The sequence below is a fragment of the Bubalus bubalis genome, chromosome 5, assembly GCF_019923935.1.
Source record: "Bubalus bubalis isolate 160015118507 breed Murrah chromosome 5, NDDB_SH_1, whole genome shotgun sequence".
In the NCBI taxonomy this organism is placed as follows: domain Eukaryota; kingdom Metazoa; phylum Chordata; class Mammalia; order Artiodactyla; family Bovidae; genus Bubalus; species Bubalus bubalis.
In genome coordinates, this window is record NC_059161.1 from 13,526,797 (window position 1) to 13,547,756 (window position 20,960).

Consider the following 20,960-nt stretch of genomic DNA (forward strand, 5'->3'; position numbering starts at 1 on the left):
ATAGCTCCGTCTGATTTCATAAATTCTAAATACTATAGAGACACAAACTTGACCTACAAAAGCAACGAAATTTTCATATTTAAAATGGGGAGCCTGCATATCTTTTCAAAATCATAAATAAATAAAATTAACCATTTCTTTCTAGAGGCAAAAAAGCTATACACTTTGCCCTATAAATTTTATGTTTGTATAGATACATATAGATTTTTTTAATCCAGTAAATATTTAGTATTTCATTAGAGGATCATATTAAATTTTTAATGGATTTTTTTTTTAAAAACCTAAATACTACATCCCAAAATAAATGCAGATAAACAAGTATGTGTGTTTGAAGATTTAAAGCTAAATGGAGAAGGAACTAATTCTATTTTTACCTTACTTTAACACTGTTCATTGGATGATATAATCCAATTCACTTTTAAGTGAATTTATTCATCGTTTCCTTCACCCACCCCAAATCTGTTTCTTCTTTGTGTAATGGCAACACCACTTTCCTGGACACCCTGGAAAAAAGTCTCCATAACCTTCTACTCTCACAATCTCTTTACTGCCAGTCTAGTTGGTCACTAAATCATCTTAATACTAGCTCTTTCTCTGAAATGTTTTGGCAATGAAGTTCAGCCCTCTGCTTCAGTTTGTTGATTCATCCATTCACTTATCCTTTATTCTGGTGTTCTGATCATAAACCATGGGAATACTACGCTTGGCACTAAGGATACAGCCATAAACAAGAGACATGACCCTTGTCCTCATGAAGCTTAAGGGTCTGGTCACTAGACAATGTCATCTTTTCTTGAACTATCACTATAAGTATGTTTTCTGCTCTTTCCAGTCTCCCTACTCTCCATTTACACTGTACCAAGGCACTGAAGTTACTTTCTCAATTATTGGCAGATCAATCCTCCAAATAGGGAGTTCTCAAAGTCTACCACAGAGCAACAGGCTCCCAAATGAACTCCTCCTTTCCCAGGATGACTGACACTTCAAGCCATCCATAAACTGACCCCATACAGTCTTAAGCCTAAACACCCTCTTTAATATGCACCGTGCTTCAATTATACCCAGTTGCCTGCTATTCTAACACACCTTTAAATTTCATGCCTTTGGGTCACTTATCCACACCTTTGTGCATTCAATGTCCTCCGTGACTTCTTCTAGCAAAGTCCTATTCATCTTTAAAGTTCAGAGTCTTCTGTGAAGCTGTTTGAATCCAACCACTTATAGATATTTGATCATCCCCCACTCTATACTCCTATAGTACTGTTCTATTTAATCTCTATTTAATCTCTCTTGGTAATAACGTTTTTCACTTTGGTTAAAATATAAATTTTAAGGACATTAAAAAATTTTTTAACCATCATTTTACTTTCTCAGTACCTAGCTTAAGTCTTTAAAACAATCTTACCAGCAACAATATTATCAATAACTAGTATTATTTTAAAGTATAGAAAAATTGGAAATAAGCTAAATTAAAAAACACAACAGATAAAAGTCAACAATGGAAAAGCATAGCATAATGAGATCAAAGGTTTTCAAGTCATGCTGCCTGGGTTCAAATCCCAGTTTCAAGACCTGTTACACTAATCTTGGGTGAATTACTTAACTCCAAGTAAGAAAATGCTTTTTTAAAAACTAGATACAAGTAATCAACAACAAAAAAATATAATCATGAATGAAACACAGCAGAAAATTCTCCTAATTTTTGATATACTACTCAAGTTTTGAAAACTTATGAGTACTCTGAAATCCTAGTCTAGTAACCTGAGAATAAAGTATTTTTATTTTGTTAGCAAACACAAATTTAACTATATAAAGAGACAAACATGATGACCTACCTGGTGGGCATGTTCTGTGGCCCATTCTTCATCCAAGTTATCCAATTTGGCTTTGGAATGTGTGGGGCTCTCATTCTGTTTTTCTTTGGGTGGTGTTCTTGTGGCAAGAATCACATAATCCTTTTGTGAGGAACACTTAAAAACAAATTAGAAAAGCTTAGTAGAGGGAAATGTCACCGAGGAATGCAAAGCCTTCATGATATGCAAAAACTGAGCAATATTCATAGCAGCTTAAATTGTCAATACCTGTATTATAATGGAATGACTCTACAGGGAAACCAATTTTGATGGACAGCCCTACAATATTTCCCTCACGTGTTATCTTTCAATATATTTAATACCAGCTCCTTATTCATTTGGCATCATGAATATGCATCATGTAATGGTCCTTTAAAATAGTTTACTAGATGACTGGAAGAACTGCATCTTAAAAACGTATTTATATATTTCTGGCTGCGTTGGGTCTTCTCTGCTGTGCGTGGGCTTTCTCTAGCTGCATGCACAGGCTTCTCTCACTGTGTAGCACGAGCTCTGGAGCAGAGGCTCAGCAGTTACGGCACACAGGCTTAGTTGCTCTGTGACATGTGCAATCTTCCCAGACCAGGGATCAAACCCCTGCCCCTTGCATTGGCAGGCGGATTCTTAATCACTGGACCACCAAGGAAGGCCCATAAACTGCACATACACTAAAAGATGACATGCTTGGTCAATCTACTTATTTTATTTATTTTCTAAGTAATCTCAACAGATAAGATAATTCAACAAATATAAAATCCCTGGAAAATAAAGCAAGAAATGACCTTGTGCATCTTACTTTCATTGAAACAATGGTAGTGGGGAACTTGCTCATATGGTCCACAGAAAAACAAAGTGGGTGTAGGACAGATAACCGAAGTGTTATTAGATGGATGTTCCTCAGTTTTAACAGCAATTAAATGCTAACCAAAAGTGGGAAACCTGAAGATAAAATTGGGGAAAATTTACTAGCTCAGACTCATTATAGTGAAAATCTCCTACAAAGAAAGAGTAAAAGTACAAGGTAGCATCATGTTATCCTCATGACCTGAAATCCTAATCGTTAGTGTCATCCTGGAACAGAAAAAAAAAAAAAAAAGGAAGAGAAATTATTTCAATAAAAGTTATTTCCAGAATGTTACATTGAAATGAACACTGGGAACAAACAGGTAGGCACTGATTAAGAAAACTCTTTGCTTTCATAAAATCTATGATTTTGAAAAGAAAAAGAAACTGACTCTGAGAATAGGAAACAGGCAAGCCTGAAAGCTTGAGGGGAAGGAGGGAATAGTGATGAACCTGGAAAAAAGAGAAAGAAGCAGCAAGAATACTGGCAGGAATGAAAAGGCAGCATGAAGAGAGAGTGGAACTCTCCCTAAACTGTGGGAGACTCACATGTGAGATGGCGGTTTTGCTGAGAAGTGAGCTACGTGCAGTAAGGCAAGTCTGAAAAAAGGTATTTCTCCCTGACCTTTTGCCTTTACTGATTACATCTTTCTCTAAGACTTTCCTTCCCTTCAGTTTTTAAAATAAAGGGAAGTACAGATCCTTAAATAAAAGGTTTCTAACAAAAAGAATCCTGTAATAGATGTTAAGTAACCTGAATCTAAAAGTTCTGCCAGAGAGGCCATCTGGCTGTCTGGTGAGAAGCGTCATGAGGCAGCAGTACCTGGGTCTGCCCTGTCTTATGAGAAATCAGATTTGTGAAAACTCTTCGAATGTACCTGTCTCTCAGGGCTACACTAACACTAACTAAGCACATTCAGAATGATGTTGAAAACGAGAATACCATGGAGGGGTATGAGCACACAGATCCCCTGCAGAGTGCATTCTTTCTAAGTAGACAACACAGGACATCCGATTATAAGAGAAAGTAGCTTAGGAATGTGCACAGAAGCAGAACAAGGAGCGTTAATTATGCAACTTGAATGTTCTAAAGCATCATGCTAAAATACCCAGGAGGAAACCCGTCCCAACAAGACTTTTATTTGTTATTAGGCCTCAAAATCAATCCTTGGAACATAGTACACTCTCCCCGAATAGAGTGAAGATGGAAGCAGCCGGTGCACCTGCATGACTCTCTTATCTGTTCACTGCTGTGTACTGCTGACAGTCCTCCCTGCTGATTGACACATCCTCCCATCAATCATAAAAAGTCAGTGGGTGCTTATGCTTTTTAAAGTAATTCTCCAAACAGTTGTTCCATTTTGTGTTGCTTTTTAAACTTAACTCTAAGAAGAAAATAAAATCTGTCTAATTTCCAAATTTCTCCCAGTCCCTGTCCCTCCCTCTCCAGTGAACCAATATTAAAAAAAAAAAAATTCAGTAAACGAGTACCATGGTATGTAATAAAATATGTGACCTTTATTTGTTACAGGTCTGAGATGAGACAGACTCAAAATAAAACTGTCAAAAGCTACTTTGTAAAGAATTTGACAACCTGGGATTAAAGATTAGAGGGGAGTAAAAATCACTTTGAAAAGACAATGAAATGTGAATAATCTGGTCAGTAAAATTCTAATTTTGGAGTTTTTACCTTATAAGTTACTTTTACATTATCAAAAGGGAATGTGTTTTGACTTGGGCAAACCTGGGTTACATTCTTCTTCATTCCATCCCTTCATCACCTAAGTTGGGTTTAACTATTAAATAGAATATTTTAACTTTAAACAAATTAGTTTCATCAATAAACGCACAAGAAAAGATACATACCTGTCCTATTAAAAGACCAGAGACAAAAGCTTTTCCCTGCAGATTGACGTTTGAAAGATACTGGCCAACAGTCTCTTCTACAATGTAGGTTCTTCCCATTATTAAGAACTAATTCAACTTCCTAAATTACAAGAAAAAATATACAGCATGTTTAGGCAAAAACCAGAATTTGCAATGGCTTTTCTCATGGGGGTAGTATAGAGAAACTGTACTAACCTGACAATATCCCAAACCTTGCAGTGACTGCTTACTCAATAGAACATTCTTTCTTCCAAATTGTAATTCTCAATAGAGAGTTGCAGGAAATGACTCCCAATCAACTACAGATGACATAAGCAATAAGCCTAGTCCCATATCTCAGAAGATATGGAAAAGGAAATGGCAACCCACTCCAGTATTCTTGCCTGAAGAATTCCATGGACAGAAGAGCCTTGTGGGTTATAGTCCATGGGGTCGCAAAGAGTCAGACACAACTGAGCAACTATCAGTCACATATCACAGATAAAGAGAACACTAAGCTAGTAAGCCACACACCAGATTTCTTACTGAAATCGACCACTCCTTGGTTGTATCATCTTTGGTAATTTACTGCAGAGCCCCTCTGTGTTCGTTTCTAAAATAAAAAAGATGATAATTTCTGAGGTGCTCAATGAGAGGTTCAGTTCAGTTTATTTGCTCAGTCGTGTCCGACTCTTTGCAAGCCCATGAATCGCAGCACGCCAGGCCTCCCTGTCCATCACAAACTCCCGGAGTTCACTCAAACTCACGTCCATCGAGTCAGTGATGCCATCCAGCCATCTCATCCTCCGGCGTCCCTTTCTCCTCCTGCCCCCAATCCCTCCCAGTATCAGGGTCTTTTCCAATGAGTCAACTTTTCACATGAGGTGGCCAAAGTACTGGAGTTTCAGCTTTAGCATCATTCCTTCCAAAGAACACCCAGGGCTGATCTCCTTTAGCAATGGACTGGTTGGATCTCCTTGAAGTCCAAGGGACTCTCAAGAGGCTTCTCCAACACCACAGTTCAAAAGCATCAATTCTTCGGCGCTCAGCCTTCTTCACAGTCCAACTCTCGCATCCATACATGACCACAGGAAAAACCATAGCCTTGACTAGACGGACCTTTGTTGGCAAAGTAACGTCTCTGCTTTTGAATATGCTATCTAGGTTGATCATAACTTTCCTTCCAAGGAGTAAGCGTCTCTTAATTTCATGGCTGCAGTCACCATCTGCAGTGATTTTGGAGCCCAAAAAAATAAAGTCTGACAGTTTCCACTGTTTCCCCATCTATTTCCCATGAAGTGATGGGATCGCATGCCATGATCTTCATTTTCTAAATGTTAAGCTTTAAGGAGAATCAAATTTATGCATTCAAGAAGCACACTACGGAGACCTACTATGTCCTAAAAACTGTGCTAAAGTGGGATGGCACAAAGAAGAATAATACTTGGCCTCTGCCCTTGAGTGACTCAACAGTACAACTAGAATGATGGAAGTAAACAAAAGCAACGTAATAATAACAAAAACATGCAGAGCTTTCACTTGTATGAAGCATTGTTCTAAGTATTTAACATATGGGGACATTTCACACACACACACACACACACACACACACACACACGTACACAGAAAAAAAAAAAAGACGATTCCAAAAACCTAAAAAGAGCCATAGAGACTCTGAAGAAACACAGTAGCAGCATTCTGAATATAGTAATAGTCATTACCTGCAAAGAAATTCCAATCTTATTCAGGGCAACAAAGCCCAGGCAATTCTAGATGTGCTGGGGTGTCTTATCTAACACCACTAAAATAAACTGCCAGTCACAATGATTTTGCATTATTCTAAAACTAAAGCCCAGACAATTGGTTTTGGCCTATTAGATCATCTATTTTTTTTTTTTTTTGGTATTATCTCAAAATGCATTAAATTTCTTCCTAGCTCTCAGCTTTGCACATATATTTGCTAAGTCTAGAACTGTCTATCATCAGTGCCTCTATAAAGTTAAGGGCTTTCCACTTTTAGCACCTTAAGGTATGCAATTCTGCGTATCAAACTCTCTTCTACTTCTCATGCTATTCTACTCCTTTCCTTCTGCCCTAAATAATTCCTAATTCTTACAAGAAATAACAATGGTAGTCACTCCAAGGTTATGATATGTAACTTTCTAATCTTACTTTTTCTAGTGTCATATACTAGCCATGTTAATATGTAAGAAACTGAATGCAATAGGAAGATGAGAATCTTTGGGTTATGAAATCTAGTTGACTGCTGGATTTTTTTTTTTTCCTTTCGTGCTCCTTTAAATATTTAAAATGTAACCAATCATACTAGACTAAAGGGTAATACTAAAAATGCAGATCTTTTACACAGTTCAATTTTTCCTGAAATGCTGCATATCAGCAGAAGCTTTGGAAGTTGTTCAAAACTGGATTGAAACCACTCAACTTTCCTGGAGTCTAGTATGCTAGTCTTCAAAATAAAGAATTTGGATCATAGCAGATCTGAAAACCTAATTTTAGAATCCTGTAAGTCCAAGTATAGAACATCTGTGTTTTCCAAATAGAAGATCAATAATGATGATATTGTAGGCCCAGGACATAATACGGGCTTCCCAGATAACTCAGCGATAAAGAATCTGCCTGCCAAGCAGGAGTTGTGGGTTCCACCCCTGGGTCAGAAAGATCCCCTGGAGAAGGAAATGGCAACCCACTCCAGTACTGCCTGGAGAATTCCATGGACAGAGATGCCTAGTGGGCTACAGTCCCTGGGGTGGCAAGGAGTCTGACATGACTTAGCAACTGAGCACATTTGCAAGACATAATACAGAACTGCACATACCAGTAACCTTATTTAAAGTGTCTTATATAGAATATTTTAAGGTTTCCTTGGTGGCTCAGATAGAAAAGAATCTGCCGGCAATGCAGGAGACCAGGGTTCGATCCCTGGGTCGGGTAGATCCCCTGAAAGAGGAAATGGCAACCCACTCCAGTATTATTGCCTGGAGAATTCCATGGACAGAGGAGCCTGGTGGGCTACAGTTCATTGGGTCACAAAGAGTCAGACAAGACTGAGTGACTAACACACACAGAATATTTGAGGGGAAAGAAATCCGAATGAAGCTCCTTTCTGGTATTTTCAAAGGTGGGAGGGCTACATTAGGAATGCTTCATTTTCAGTAAAGAATTTAGCAAATTCTTTTCAAGAATAATCGAACATGAAACAATTCCCAGATTCAGCTTAGAAGCCATCGAATTACAATCTGGAAACTCTGTTACGCTGTCAGGATGGTTTTTAAGAATGTGTTTAAAAATTTCTGTTCCGATAGTTTTTCAATTTAACAATATAAACACAAGGCAACATTTTCCGCAACGTTACCTTAAAACATACAAATAAAAGCGACACTTAAACTCCACTTGGTTTCTTCCTGGAAATTAAACGGAACTCCTTACATTTCTGCTAAATCACTGTTACCCACCCCTGCCACCGAAAACAAACAAAAGCACCTAAGTAAGACAAGTCTCAAAACTGGATCTGTGTTGTGTAGAAGCGTCCGTCCATATGTTTCCTACAATCTGTCCCTTTCTTTTCCTCCTTGAAAAGGCAGCTCTGTGTCCGAGTGCACACATTACACACACACACATGAATTCCACCCTCAAGCTGACTCACCTGTACTCAGACTATGCACCGAACTGTCAGACAACCTGAGGAGGGGGTGAGCGTGTAAGTATAAGTCTCCAGGAACCAGATGCCCGTCCGGTCCCAAGTCCACAGTCAGTGAATTCATCAGAAAGCGACGGACTTCCCGAAACCCGGGGTCTCTGGAGTCAGGTGGCGCGAATTGATGACGCAAGCTGCGCCCCCCTCCCCCCCCCGTCCCCACCAAGCTTTTACTTCAGCATCTCAGCCAAAGCTACTGCGGTCGCCACCCCGCCCCCTTCTGGGCGCCATTGAGAGCGTGGCAGTGGTCCAGCGCCTGCTGTCCGGCCCTGCCAAGACCGATGCCCTCTAGTGGCTCAGTGTCTAGAAACCGCCAAAGAGGACGACCCATGACATCCCGAAGCTTTGACGGTAAGATTGCCTTGCTCTTCGGGGAGGAACGTGGGTTAACGAGTACGATGTGGCGCCACCTCGCGGAGGAGTGGTCCACGCGCAGGCGAGAGTCGGGGGCCGGGGGTGAAAGAAGGAAGCGGAATGGGTGGTGCGGAATAGGACTGACGGAAGGGATTGGAAAAAAAACTACGTTTCCCAGAAGCCTGCGCGGCTTGAAGCTGGGCGGAGAGGAGGGTGAGAGAAAGCCGGATAGCGGCCCGCAAGACAGGGTCAGAGGCTGCCTCTGAACTCGGATTCCCAGGGTGCACTGCTTCCGGCGGCTGCGCGCGCACTGCGAGCGCGGGCGCTGGGCGCGTCTAGTGCCGCGGCTAACACAGAGTTCTATTTCCCAGGGTCTCGCCGCGGGAGTCTCCGGCGGGCGGGCGCGCGCGAGCTACCGAGTGAGGAGGTCGAGGCGGCCGCCCAGACTTCTGGGTCCTCTGGGTCTTCGCCTTTCTTTGCCGTTTCTGCCGCGTCGACCGCTGCCGCCGCGGTTCCCGGCCCAGTCGACATGGCGGCGGTGTTGCAGCAGGTCCTGGAGCGCACGGAGCTGAACAAGCTGCCTAAGTCCGTCCAGAACAAACTTGAGAAGTTCCTTGCTGACCAGCAGTCCGAGATCGACGGCCTGAAGGGGAGGCACGAGAAATTTAAGGTGGAGAGCGGTAAGTGCGGCGCTCTTCCCGCCCTTGTTTCTGGGCCCGACTCCACAGCGATGGCTGGTCTCCCCTTGCAAGCTCGCTGTGCCCACAGCTTCCCTGGTAGCATCGCTTCTCCTCAGTGGGCACCGTAGGCCTTCTCTCAACTACACGCCCTCTCGGTTTGATACGAAAGAGCTTTTTTGTTTTTAAAACCTGACTCTACGTGGAGTTTCCTTTTGTTTGTAATTAGAGTGGTCGCATTTGGGAAAACCTAACGAACGATGTCCAGCAAACCCATCGTGGTGATTTGAGTCTATTTACTCGTCTCTGAGAGTGTGCGACTCTTGACTCTTCTAAGCCTGTCTTTATGTTGCACGTTAAATCACAGTAGTTTTTGCTGTTTTCTAGTAGTCTATGTTCAGAGGCCTATGTCTAATTGATAACTTCCTGCATTTGTTCTGACTGTGTCGCTTTGGTCCGGTGATGAACTAAATGTACAAAAAACGAGTAGGTGCCTGAGACAGCGCTGGAAGCACAGTAGACGTGCAGTATGTTTAATATATCTTACTTCTCTCTAAAAATTGAAGTTTGATAGAAAATATATTAAGATCTGTTTACAAATACCTGTAGTAAACCCACACATAAGAAAGTTCCTGACATAGTGACTTGAACAACGTTTAGGAAAGATTAAGATCATAGTAATTACCGGTGGTAATATGTCGATACAGAATTGATGTTGAAAATTAAACCGTTTGTGTGTCTTGGTTTACCAGTTTTCTGGGGGTAGGTTGGGGTGGGGATTGTAACTGGTTTTGCTAAGTGGATTGAAACTCCTTAAGTAAGTTTTCGTTTAAAAAAACAAAACAGTTGTAATTGTCAGGCAGAATTGATGTTGAAAATTATCTGAATCCCAACACTGAATATAGTACACTGCATTGTATTTGTTAATTTACAAAATAAATATTGAATGACTTCTATGTGACTGATACTTTTAAGTTATCAGTTGCTTCCCTTGGAAAGTTAACAAATATTTTTGCATAAATTTAGTAATTTTGTATGTTTGGGTGTTATTTTGGCTATTTTAATACAAGCCTTTTTAAAACAAAGCAGTTATTAACCTAAATGATTTTTTTTCCCATTTAATTATTATTATTTTGGGGGGAGTTTGCTTTATGCTAAGAAGTCAATTGATGTGGGGGGGAAATACCATGATAAATAAAACATGTTGCCAGCCTTGAGGAATTTGTAATCTTGTGGAATAAACATAAAAATTATTTGTTAAAACCCCATTCAGGCTTTATTTTCTTTTGTCATATATGTATAAGTTAGCTGGAACTGTTGCATTGAAGTCCTTTACCGTACTGGCTATTTGTCTTTACTCAGATTTGCTCTTATATGAAGTGTGGGTTCCAATATTATGTCCTAAATCTTAAAATCAAGGTTATTAAGAATGAGTAGCAATGTTGACAGTGTACATGTGTGTGTTTGATTTTTTCTTTTTTTCCTCTGATCATTTGTAGAACAACAGTACTTTGAGATTGAGAAGAGACTGTCCCACAGTCAGGAGAGACTTGTGAATGAAACCCGAGAGTGTCAAAGCTTGCGGCTTGAGCTAGAGAAGCTCAGTAAGTATTTAGTTATGTCTTTCTAATATTCTTGGGAGTATTGAGGTCGGCTACTCCTTTAGACGCTTTGAAAATATTTAATTACTGTATATGAAAATATTGATTGTCCTTATTTTAATTTATGGTAATATTAGGATTTTTTTTTTTTCATTCAGCGGTAAAGACATTCAAAGAGTACAGGGCTTGTTGGTCAGGAGGTGTGGGTTCTAGTTCTGACTGCTGTTAAAAGCTCTTTTGTCATATAAATCGTGATAGTGTTTATTGTTTACAAAATGGCTAGGACCGCTTGTCTGTCTACTTCCAACAGCTGTATATGTCCAGTGAGGTGAGTATCAACGCATTTTGAAAAGGCTAAAGCACTATGCAACTGAAAAAGTAAAGAGAGTGACTTAATTATTTTTATGTTGAAAAATTAAAGCCTATTAGTTCCATTATAATATTTGTGTTTTAACTCTCATTATAATTTTTATAAATATTTATAAATCTAAGGATGTAATTTCTGCTTTAAGGTGTAATTTCCGCTTTAAGGTGTAATTTCCTTGAAAGCTGAGCAGCCAGTTTTCTTCATAAGTTTTCTTACATTACTGCTGCTGCTGCTGCAAGTCCTGAAAATACATAAGATCTGAAAGATGATCTGTTTTATGTGCTTTGTTTGCAGTAGAAAAAAAGCAAATGTAGGAAGATCTTTATAGAGTTCAGTTCAGTCGCTCAGTCGTGTCCTACTCTTTGCGACCCCGTGAATCGCAGCACGCCAGGCCTCCCTGTCCATCACAAACTCCCAGAGTTCACTCAGACTCACGTCCATCAAGTCAGTGATGCCATCCAGCCATCTCATCCTCTGTCATCCTCTTCTCCTCCTGCCCCCAATCCCTCCCAGCATCAGAGTCTTTTCCAATGGGTCAACTCTTCGCATGAGGTGGCCAAAGTACTGGAGTTTCAGCTTTAGCATCATTCCTTCCAAAGAACACCCAGGGCTGATCTCCTTTAGAATGGACTGGTTGGATCTCCTTGCAGTCCAAGGGACTCTCAAGAGTCTTCTCTAACACCACAGTTCAAAAGCATCAATTCTTTGGCGCTCAGCCTTCTTCACAGTCCAACTCTCACATCCATACATGACCACAGGAAAAACCATAGCCTTGACTAGACGGACCTTTGTTGGCAAAGTAATGTCTCTGCTTTTGCATATGCTATCTAGGTTGGTCATAACTTTCCTTCCAAGGAGTAAGCGTCTTTTAATTTCATGGCTGCAGTCACCATCTGCAGTGATTTTGGAGCCCCAAAAAATAAAGTCAGACACTGTTTCCACTGTTTCCCCATCTATTTCCCATGAAGTGATGGGACCAGATGCCATGATCTTCATTTTCTGAATGTTGAGCTTTAAGCCAACTTTTTCACTCTCCACTTTTACTTTCATAAAGAGTCTTTTTGAGTTCCTCTTCACTTTTCTGCCATAAGGGTGGTGTCATCTGCATATCTGAGGTTATTGATATTTCTCCTGGCAGTCTTGATTCCAGCTTGTGTTTCTTCCAGTCCAGCGTTTCTCATGATGCACTCTGCATATAAGTTAAATAAGCAGGGTGATAATATACAGACTTGACGTACTCCTTTTCCTATTTGGAACCAGTCTGTTGTTCCATGTCCAGTTCTAACTGTTGCTTCCTGACCTGCATACAGATTTCTCAAGAGGCAGGTCAGGTGGTCTGGTATTCCCATCTCTTTCAAAATTTTCCACAGTTTATTGTGATCCACACAGTCAAAGGCTTTGGCATAGTCAATAAAGCAGAAATAGATGTTTTTCTGGAACTCTCTTGCTTTTTCCATGATCCAGCAGATGTTGGCAATTTGATCTCTGGTTCCTCTGCCTTTTCTAAAACCAGCTTGAACATCAGGAAGTTCACGGTTCACGTATTGCTGAAGCCTGGCTTGGAGAATTTTGAGCATTACTTTACTAGCATGTGAGATGAGTGCAATAGTGCGGTAGTTTGAGCATTCTTTGGCATTGCCTTTCTTTGGGATTGGAGAGTAGGGACATCATAATATTTATTACTGGATACAGCTGGATTTTAATTTGGGAATGCAAGAAGCTAATAAGAGAAAAGTGAAGTATCAGTCTTCTTAGCTGAGTCCATGCCTACTGGCTATATATTTGAGTTGAAATTCTTTTTGGCTAATTTTGGCACATCTCATTTTTAAAACATGATGTATACATACGATGGTATGTATACATTTGTAATGAGAATATAAATAGTTATTGAGTAGCTGCATGTGACTCATCACCTGTACATTGTTTTATCTTGGCATAGAAAATAAAAGGTTTGTAGAGCAGTAGTGCTAAAAAATTTCAAGAAAATAACTGATCACAGCTTCTTATATGAAATCTGGAAAGGGGAGAGGGAGGAGAAGATGGGGATAAATTTAGATAGACACACTTTGCTGGGTGTACAGTTTTTTTTTTGTATGTTATTCTGAATTTGTAAGTTTAGAAAGCTGTAAATAGCATTAAAACTATATAGAAAATCTAGACTAAATTAGCAGAATTTTTTTTCTTTTAATAAGCCAGTTTAACTTGGAAAAAGTAATAATTGCTCATTAAATCACTAGTACATAATATGTGTTTTAGTGGAAGAAAATTTCAGAAAGTGTATTCTTCCTGATTATCGACATAACATTTAAAAGAGAAACTATAAGGGGAGGTAATACATTATAGGTGGAGATCCTAGGACTAAAAATTCAGTATTAAGTATAGCTCTTTTTAAGGCCATAAACCAGCTGAATTACAATTATCTGTTATTGGGATGTATTCTGTACACACTTTATGTGGTTTAAATATTATTTGGTGTCTTGATTTTTGTCTTTTTGTACTTAATTTTTAAATTTGTAAATATAGTTCAGTTTTTTATGATTGACTTAGAAGATGTCATTGAAAAATAAGGAAATGAGTAATTGCAAATACTTTCTCCTAAGAATGTTGGCTAAAATGATTGCACATATGATTTTGGAGACAGGGTAGCATATTTAAAAAGTTGTACTAGAAATGCAGTAAATTTGGGTTGTACTTAAGAATTTGAAATGCAGTGTTGTACAACTCAACCTTTCTGAAACTCAGTTTCTTAATTTCAAAGGGTGTATGGGTGACAGTTGAATAAAAGCTGTCATTGCAGGTTTTAAGCTTACGTGTGTGACATTCATAAAATTCCTTTTATCCAGACAGTCAGTTGAAGGCACTTACCGAGAAAAATAAGGAACTTGAAGTTGCTCAGGATCGCAATATTGCCATTCAGGTAATAGTTATTCCTGTGAATAAAGCTAATTGTGAACATGATACTTGAGGAATTTTTCTGTTCTGATTGTGCTTATTGTTCATTTAATCAGTGGGAAGATGAAATATGTTCAATTAGAAGAAGCTACTAACAAAAATGTGTATATATAAATTTCTTAGTGGGATTTTATGTTGTAATTAATTGGACATTCTTTTTACTTATTGGAAAATATGAGTATTTGATATGAAAAAAAAACACATTTGTTATTAGCTATGTAGCTCTTAAGTCATGATTTTTAAAAAGGGTGTTTTTTTGCATTGTAACTAAAATGCCATAAATTTGTAAGTAGGGTAGACATTCAGGCTGTATGTGCCTAGTTGCTCCGTTGCCTCCTACTCTTTGTGACCACATGGACTGTAGCCCACCAGGCTCCTCTGTCCATGGGGATTCTCCAGGCAAGAATACTGGAGTGAGTTGCCATGCCCTCCTCCAGGGGATCTTCCCAACCCAGAGGTCGAACCCAGGTCTCCCACATTGCAGGCAGATTCTTTACCATCTGAGCCACCAGGGAAGCCCAGGCGTTCATAGATCTATCTATATCCATCCACCTACTCACCTACTTACCTACCATTCTTTTAGAAATTACCTATTTAATGCTTACTGTTGCCCAGGCATTATTTCAAGTATTTCAGTGCAGTTGGGGATATGGGTGAATCTACACTGATAATCATTTCATGCAGTATACTAACGCATATATATGGAATTTAGAAAGATGGTAACAATAACCCTGTGTACGAGACAGCAAAAGAGACACTGATGTATAGAACAGTCTTATGGACTCTGTAGGAGAGGGAGAGGGTGGGAAGATTTGGGAGAATGGCATTGAAACATGTAAAATATCATGTATGAAACGAGTTGCCAGTCCAGGTTCGATGCACGATACTGGATGCTTGGGGCTGGTGCACTGGGACGACCCAGAGGGATGGAATGGGGAGGGAGGAGGAAGGAGGGTTCAGGATGGGGAACACATGTATATCTGTGGCGGATTCATTTTGATATTTGGCAAAACTAATACAATTATGTAAAGTTTAAAAATAAAATTGAAGAACAACAAAAAAATAAATCTATCATGCCAAAAAAAAAAAAATTTGCTTTTGATTTGAGGTTAAGAAATACATACAGAAAGTATTTATTGTGGGAAAGAGTGATAGACTTGATTCAATAGAAATGTAAAATTTTCTACATACAAAGAACAAACAGAATCACCAAAAAGTATTTTCTCATTAAAAATATGACTATATATATATATTTAATACATGACTACTTTAAAATTTTAAGAAAACCATTCAAGGCGGGAAATGGGCAAGGGAGTTTTTAAAAACATAGGAATCTGTACAAATAGCCAATGTTATTCTGCTTCACTCATAATCAGGAAAATGCAGATAATGTAACAGGATATAATTATTTTTCACTTCCCCATGTTAACATTGGTTTTTCTTTTTTTCTCTGTTGGTTTTTAAAGCATAATCTTCAGTTCTGTCATAAGTGGCTTGAGATAGGCAGTTATGACTTAAAAGTCTATAAATTGCCATTGTCTTGCTACAAAGTAATTTGTCAAAATATATTAAGGGTTTTAAGTAATTCCATTTCTGGGCCTATTTCTTGAGAAATAATTTGAACCAGGATACAGTGATAGTTGTCAGTTTTATGACAGAAAAATTAGAAGTAAATCAAGTTTCCTATAAAGGCCTGTTGAAGTAATTATATAATTATATGACACTTCCAAGTGATTAGAAAGTGACATGAGAAATTTTTTTTTTAACTTTTTATTTTGTTTTGGAATATAGCCGATTAACAAACAATATTGTGGTATTTTCAGGTAAATAGTGTAGGAATCCAGCCATACATACACATGTAGCCATTCTTCCCCAAACTCCTCTCCCATCCAGGTTGGAGATTATTTTTGTGAATCTAGGAAAAGTAATGTAAAAAATCTAGAATATGAACCGAAGTATTGAGATTATGGGTAATTTTTAAACATTTTGATGTATAAGCCATGAGGAAGAAAATCAAGCAAATTTAAATCACAGCTAATGATAATTAAAATGCCAATTCCATGTTCATTTCTTTATAATTGATCAATTTGATTTTCTTATTTAAATATATTATGCTTATTCCTTTATGTGACAGAGCCAGTTTACAAGGACGAAGGAAGAATTGGAAGCTGAGAAAAGAGACTTAATTAGAACCAATGAGAGACTATCTCAAGAACTTGAATATATAACAGGTATGAAGAAGTACCTTTAACTTCTAACTTCACTCTTCTCTTCTAATAGAGCTAAGATTTAATGCCCAGTCCATTTCTATTGGCTGGTGTTTGTCATAGCTCATAGTAGATTTCAGAGTAATGTATCAGATCATTCTAAGTACTTAAAGAATGCTACAGACAAATACACAAATGAAAAACATCTCAGAATTTGGACCAAGGTTTATGTACCACGATATGGTTTATAGTATCGAAATTGGGAACTTGTTTAGATGTTTGGTTGTAGAGGCTGAATGTCTTCATTTTGTACAGGCATCTTGCTGTCCACAAGCATACAATTTAGGGACCTAAAAGGAGAGCCCATATTTGAAAGGGCAGATCGAAGGAATTAAGAAGCAAGAATATACAATATAATATAGTTGATGTATTTAAATGAATGTGACTCTTAAGCAGTTCAGTGGTATCCAGTTCCCTTTGGGTCCTTTTTCTAAGAGTTTTGAGAAATTTTATTTCTGCCAAAGAAAGAATAAATATTTATTTTACCCAACAATAATAGTCAATTCAGTAACTAGGCTCAGAAAAAAGGTTACTTTGGATCAACTAGTGGGTAGGTAAAATTAAGTTTTCTCATAAAAACATGCATGTAAGGAATATAAGAAAAATTACATGTATATCCTGGCTGGTTTTGAGTATAAATTTTTGATATATATACTTGCTTTTTAACTTAAGAAATGGCTAATTTGTGAATTTTTAATAAATTTTTGGTTAATATGAGGAAATTAATGTAATATTGTATATTTAACTTTACATTTTGTATTTAAAATAACCAGTATAATTTGCATATTTGGTTGGATGCATGAATTTGGCTTCATTTAAAATTAAATTCGTGATTAAGCATGGCAGAAGCAAGTTAAAATAGAATTGAGAACTACTTATATTGGATATTTATATTCCTAGAGATGCATTTTTGATATTTGGTTCCTCTGAGCATTAATCATTTTCCCTTTCTCTTCTGACCTTTCTAGAGGATTTTAAACGTCTAAATGAAAAACTGAAGGAAAGCAATGCAACAAAGGGTGAGCTTCAGTTAAAACTGGATGAACTTCAAGCTTCTGATGTTTCTGTTAAGGTGAGAAACAAGTAATTTCTAATGCACAAAATACAACATTTGCTTTATACTCACCTAAATTATAATTTAAATATAGGCAAATTATCTATAAAGTAATTAAAAGCTATATTTTTTTAATATCGGGATTAAGTTTTAAGACAATTTTGATTGAACTATTTTGTTTATGGGGTATTTAAATTTCATATAGTGTTTATCTGGTTCTGTTTTCTGTTAAGAATGCATGCAAATACTGATTTCTGTTGTAAAATAAAATTCTGCTTTTGTCCCTTAGCTACACACAAAATCTTTTGAATAACCATATATTAATCTTTCCCCATAAACCTTTTTTTCTCGATTTCCTTAGTATCGAGAAAAGCGCTTGGAGCAAGAAAAGGAGTTGTTACATAATCAGAATACTTGGCTCAATACAGAGTTGAAAACCAAAACTGATGAACTTCTGGCTCTCGGCAGAGAAAAAGGAAATGAAATTCTAGAGCTTAAATGTAATCTTGAAAACAAAAAAGAGGAGGTAAGTTAGTAAACTTACCAAAATGTAAGTTGTTGGTTACAACTTATGTTTGTGTGCCAACTTATAAAAATTTATTTAGTGGAATACCAAATTAAATATTTTGTAAGATTAGTGATTCAAATGTGGAGGATATAACACATAAACAATTGGCCTCAAAAATTAACCAATTGCATTTAAATAAAGAACTTAAGATATTCTTTGATGAATTTTGATAATGTCTTCTGCCTTATAGTGTATCTTTCCTAAGATACATGTTTAAGAAGTGGTGGTTAGATTCTGTAAGCTAAATCCAAACGTGTTCTTGTGTGAGCTGCTATTTTTCATTTTCTTAAGCATTCATAGTTTATATAAAATGCTTTTTTTTTAAATAATTATTTATTTTGGGGAATGCTAGGTTTTCATTGTTGCAAGCAGGCTTTCCCTAGTTGCAACTTGTGGGGGCCACTCTCTGCTTGCAGCTCACAGGCTCTAGAATGTCAGCTCAGTAGTTGCGGCCTGTAGGCTTAGCAGCCACATGGCATGTGGAGTCCTTCTACACCAGGGATCAAACCTGTGTCCCCTGCACTGGCAGGTGGATTGTTAACCACTGGGCCACCAGGGAGGTCCTATAAAATGCTTTTTTGGTAGGTGGGGATTATTTAGCTTTTACTTGGCAGTGAAACTTTGTATCAAATTAATTTCAGTTAATACAGTATCCACTACCACCTCCACCCCCCACCTAACTCTGCATTTTTGTTTCTAGGTTTCTAGAATGGAAGAACAGATGAATGGCCTGAAAGCATCAAATGAGAATCTTCAAAAGCATGTAGAGGATCTGTTGACCAAACTGAAAGAGGTATAGTTGACCTTTTAAAAATGTCTTTTTTACGAAAATATTGTAACACTCCAGAACCTGTTAATTTGTAAAATAATTACATGTTTTGCACTGTTCCTAACACCATAAAGTATCTAGAACACTTTTAAATATTGTAGTTAGGCTAAAATCACTAGAATCAGTTGTATACCACACCTGAAGTACTATCTAAAAATAAGTATGGTTAATTTTAATGACATTTAACTACTCTGCTTTAAGGTAAAAATATCAAACATTTTATCCTTAAGGTAATTCATCCCTATCATGACAACTGATTTTAATTGTAGTGGTGTTTTAATCTTTACCTCTACTTTCAAAACTGAATTTTTTATCTTGGCATTTGGTAAGCATTCTAAATTCAGTTCAAATGAGACTCTTGTAATTGTTTTTTTGGTGTTTTGTTTTTTTCAGGCCAAGGAACAGCAGGCTAGTATGGAAGAGAAATTCCACAATGAATTAAATGCTCACATAAAACTCTCTAACCTTTATAAGGTAAGTACTTTACCATACATTTTCGTGCCCTAATGTTGCATTAATGGACATTGGGTAACTTTTTTAAGATTAAATTTTAGAGTGCTGCTGATGATTCGGAGGCAAAGAGCAATGAACTGACCCGAGCAGTGGACCAGCTACACAGACTTTTGAAGTCAACTGGTGAAGGTAAGACTTTTCAATTATGGGAAGATTGTTCCTATTTTTAGATAGAAGGTACTGTTTTCTTTACCCTTGTGTAGATTTAGAGATCAGATTAACTTACTAGGGACAAAATTTGATATATAAGAAAGATGCGTAGATCAAATTTTAAATTCTGTTTCAGCAAATAGTATATTTGAAAACATAGGTAGCTAATGTTTTTCTGTTTTTTGCATCTAATAGCCTTATATGTGTTCTGATTTCTAATAGGAAGTTTTTCTTCCATTTTTGAAACATTTACTTTGATAAATATTAATACATACTAGTTTATAGTTTGGGTACTGTCTTAATCCATAAGTAAGTATTATTTTTTAAGTTATAAAGTGTATTTTAAAGTCTTTGGTTTTCTTCTATACTTGCTTTTTTTTTAATGTAAGTTATTTATGTATGATCTTTCCCAGTTATTTCTTGTGTTCTAAACATCTAAGATCAGATTAAGCCAAAGTGTTACTTAGAGCCACTGTTTTATAGTTTGAGTTCCCCTAGTTTCCCACTTTTACAAGAGAGATAGCAAAGAAAAAATGGATTCACTAGACCACACACCTCAGGAATTATAAGTACATTAAGAGCTTCCATTGAGTAATAACTATCAACCACAGCACCTGTAGAATTTAATATTGTCTGTTGAAGGGAAAAATAATGACTATTCTATTTTATAAACTCAAAGATTTTAATTATGTTTTTGGTTATTCTGTCTCTATCATGTTGTTAGCCAGTAAAGGATTTCAAGAACATATCATAGAGGTGGAAGAATCTAAAGATCGAATGGAAAAAGAAATGCTTGAGAAAATAAGGAAATTAGAGAAGGAATTAGAGAATGCAAATGACCTGCTTTCTGCCACAAAACGTAAAGGTATGGGTTAATAGACGGCTTATTAAAGGCTAGAAATACTAGAACTTTCCTACGTAGTCCTCACTTAACATCACTAATAGTGTTTCTTATTGTCAGGTGTAAGTACCATTTGATCACAGATGACTGTGTGTTAGTTTCTGGAATAGTTTTAACTATTAACGCTGCATGGTTTTTTAAATTGTGTTAAATGATTATTTGTTGTCATATTTTAAAGTCTTTGTAGGAATTTATGCATAATGTACAGTAGGTGTCACTTTTTGCTTGTTTTGTAAGAAACGTTAGTGGCTTTAGTTTGAAATTTTCCAGAAGTATACTAGATTTCTGTGTGTTGGCACAGGGGCCATCTTATCTGAAGAAGAGCTTGCAGCCATGTCTCCCACTGCAGCCGCTGTAGCTAAGATAGTGAAACCTGGCATGAAGTTAACTGAGGTAAGAAGGAGCTCAAAGCTTGTTTTCCATCAGCAAAAAGTGTTTAGACCTCTCTGA

At 37.4% G+C, this 20,960-nt stretch overlaps 2 protein-coding genes across 4 annotated transcripts in view; one reads left to right on the forward strand and one right to left on the reverse strand.

The window, feature by feature from the left end:
* The window catches only part of ODR4 (odr-4 GPCR localization factor homolog), a 36,655-nt gene extending 28,278 nt beyond the window's left edge, over positions 1-8,377 (reverse strand). For 2 of the 3 annotated variants that reach the window (XM_025285470.3, XM_006060527.4), the window contains exons 1-3: positions 8,227-8,377; positions 4,563-4,683; positions 1,836-1,970 (exon numbers count right to left, since the gene is read on the reverse strand). In XM_025285470.3, coding sequence (XP_025141255.2) covers positions 1,836-1,970; positions 4,563-4,661 — 234 coding nt within the window. In that variant the 5' untranslated portion in view covers positions 4,662-4,683; positions 8,227-8,377. The remainder of the gene's footprint in view (positions 1-1,835; positions 1,971-4,562; positions 4,684-8,226) is intronic. The other variant, XM_025285471.3, reaches the window with a different exon arrangement.
* Positions 8,378-8,478: 101 nt separating this feature from the next.
* TPR (translocated promoter region, nuclear basket protein) overlaps positions 8,479-20,960 on the forward strand; it is a 64,072-nt gene continuing 51,590 nt past the window's right edge. The window contains exons 1-12 of the mRNA XM_006060530.4: positions 8,479-8,628; positions 9,003-9,311; positions 10,808-10,912; positions 14,120-14,193; positions 16,363-16,459; positions 17,464-17,567; positions 17,911-18,075; positions 18,818-18,910; positions 19,340-19,420; positions 19,501-19,588; positions 20,334-20,474; positions 20,812-20,903. Coding sequence (XP_006060592.4) covers positions 8,559-8,628; positions 9,003-9,311; positions 10,808-10,912; positions 14,120-14,193; positions 16,363-16,459; positions 17,464-17,567; positions 17,911-18,075; positions 18,818-18,910; positions 19,340-19,420; positions 19,501-19,588; positions 20,334-20,474; positions 20,812-20,903 — 1,419 coding nt within the window. The 5' untranslated portion in view covers positions 8,479-8,558. The remainder of the gene's footprint in view (positions 8,629-9,002; positions 9,312-10,807; positions 10,913-14,119; positions 14,194-16,362; positions 16,460-17,463; positions 17,568-17,910; positions 18,076-18,817; positions 18,911-19,339; positions 19,421-19,500; positions 19,589-20,333; positions 20,475-20,811; positions 20,904-20,960) is intronic.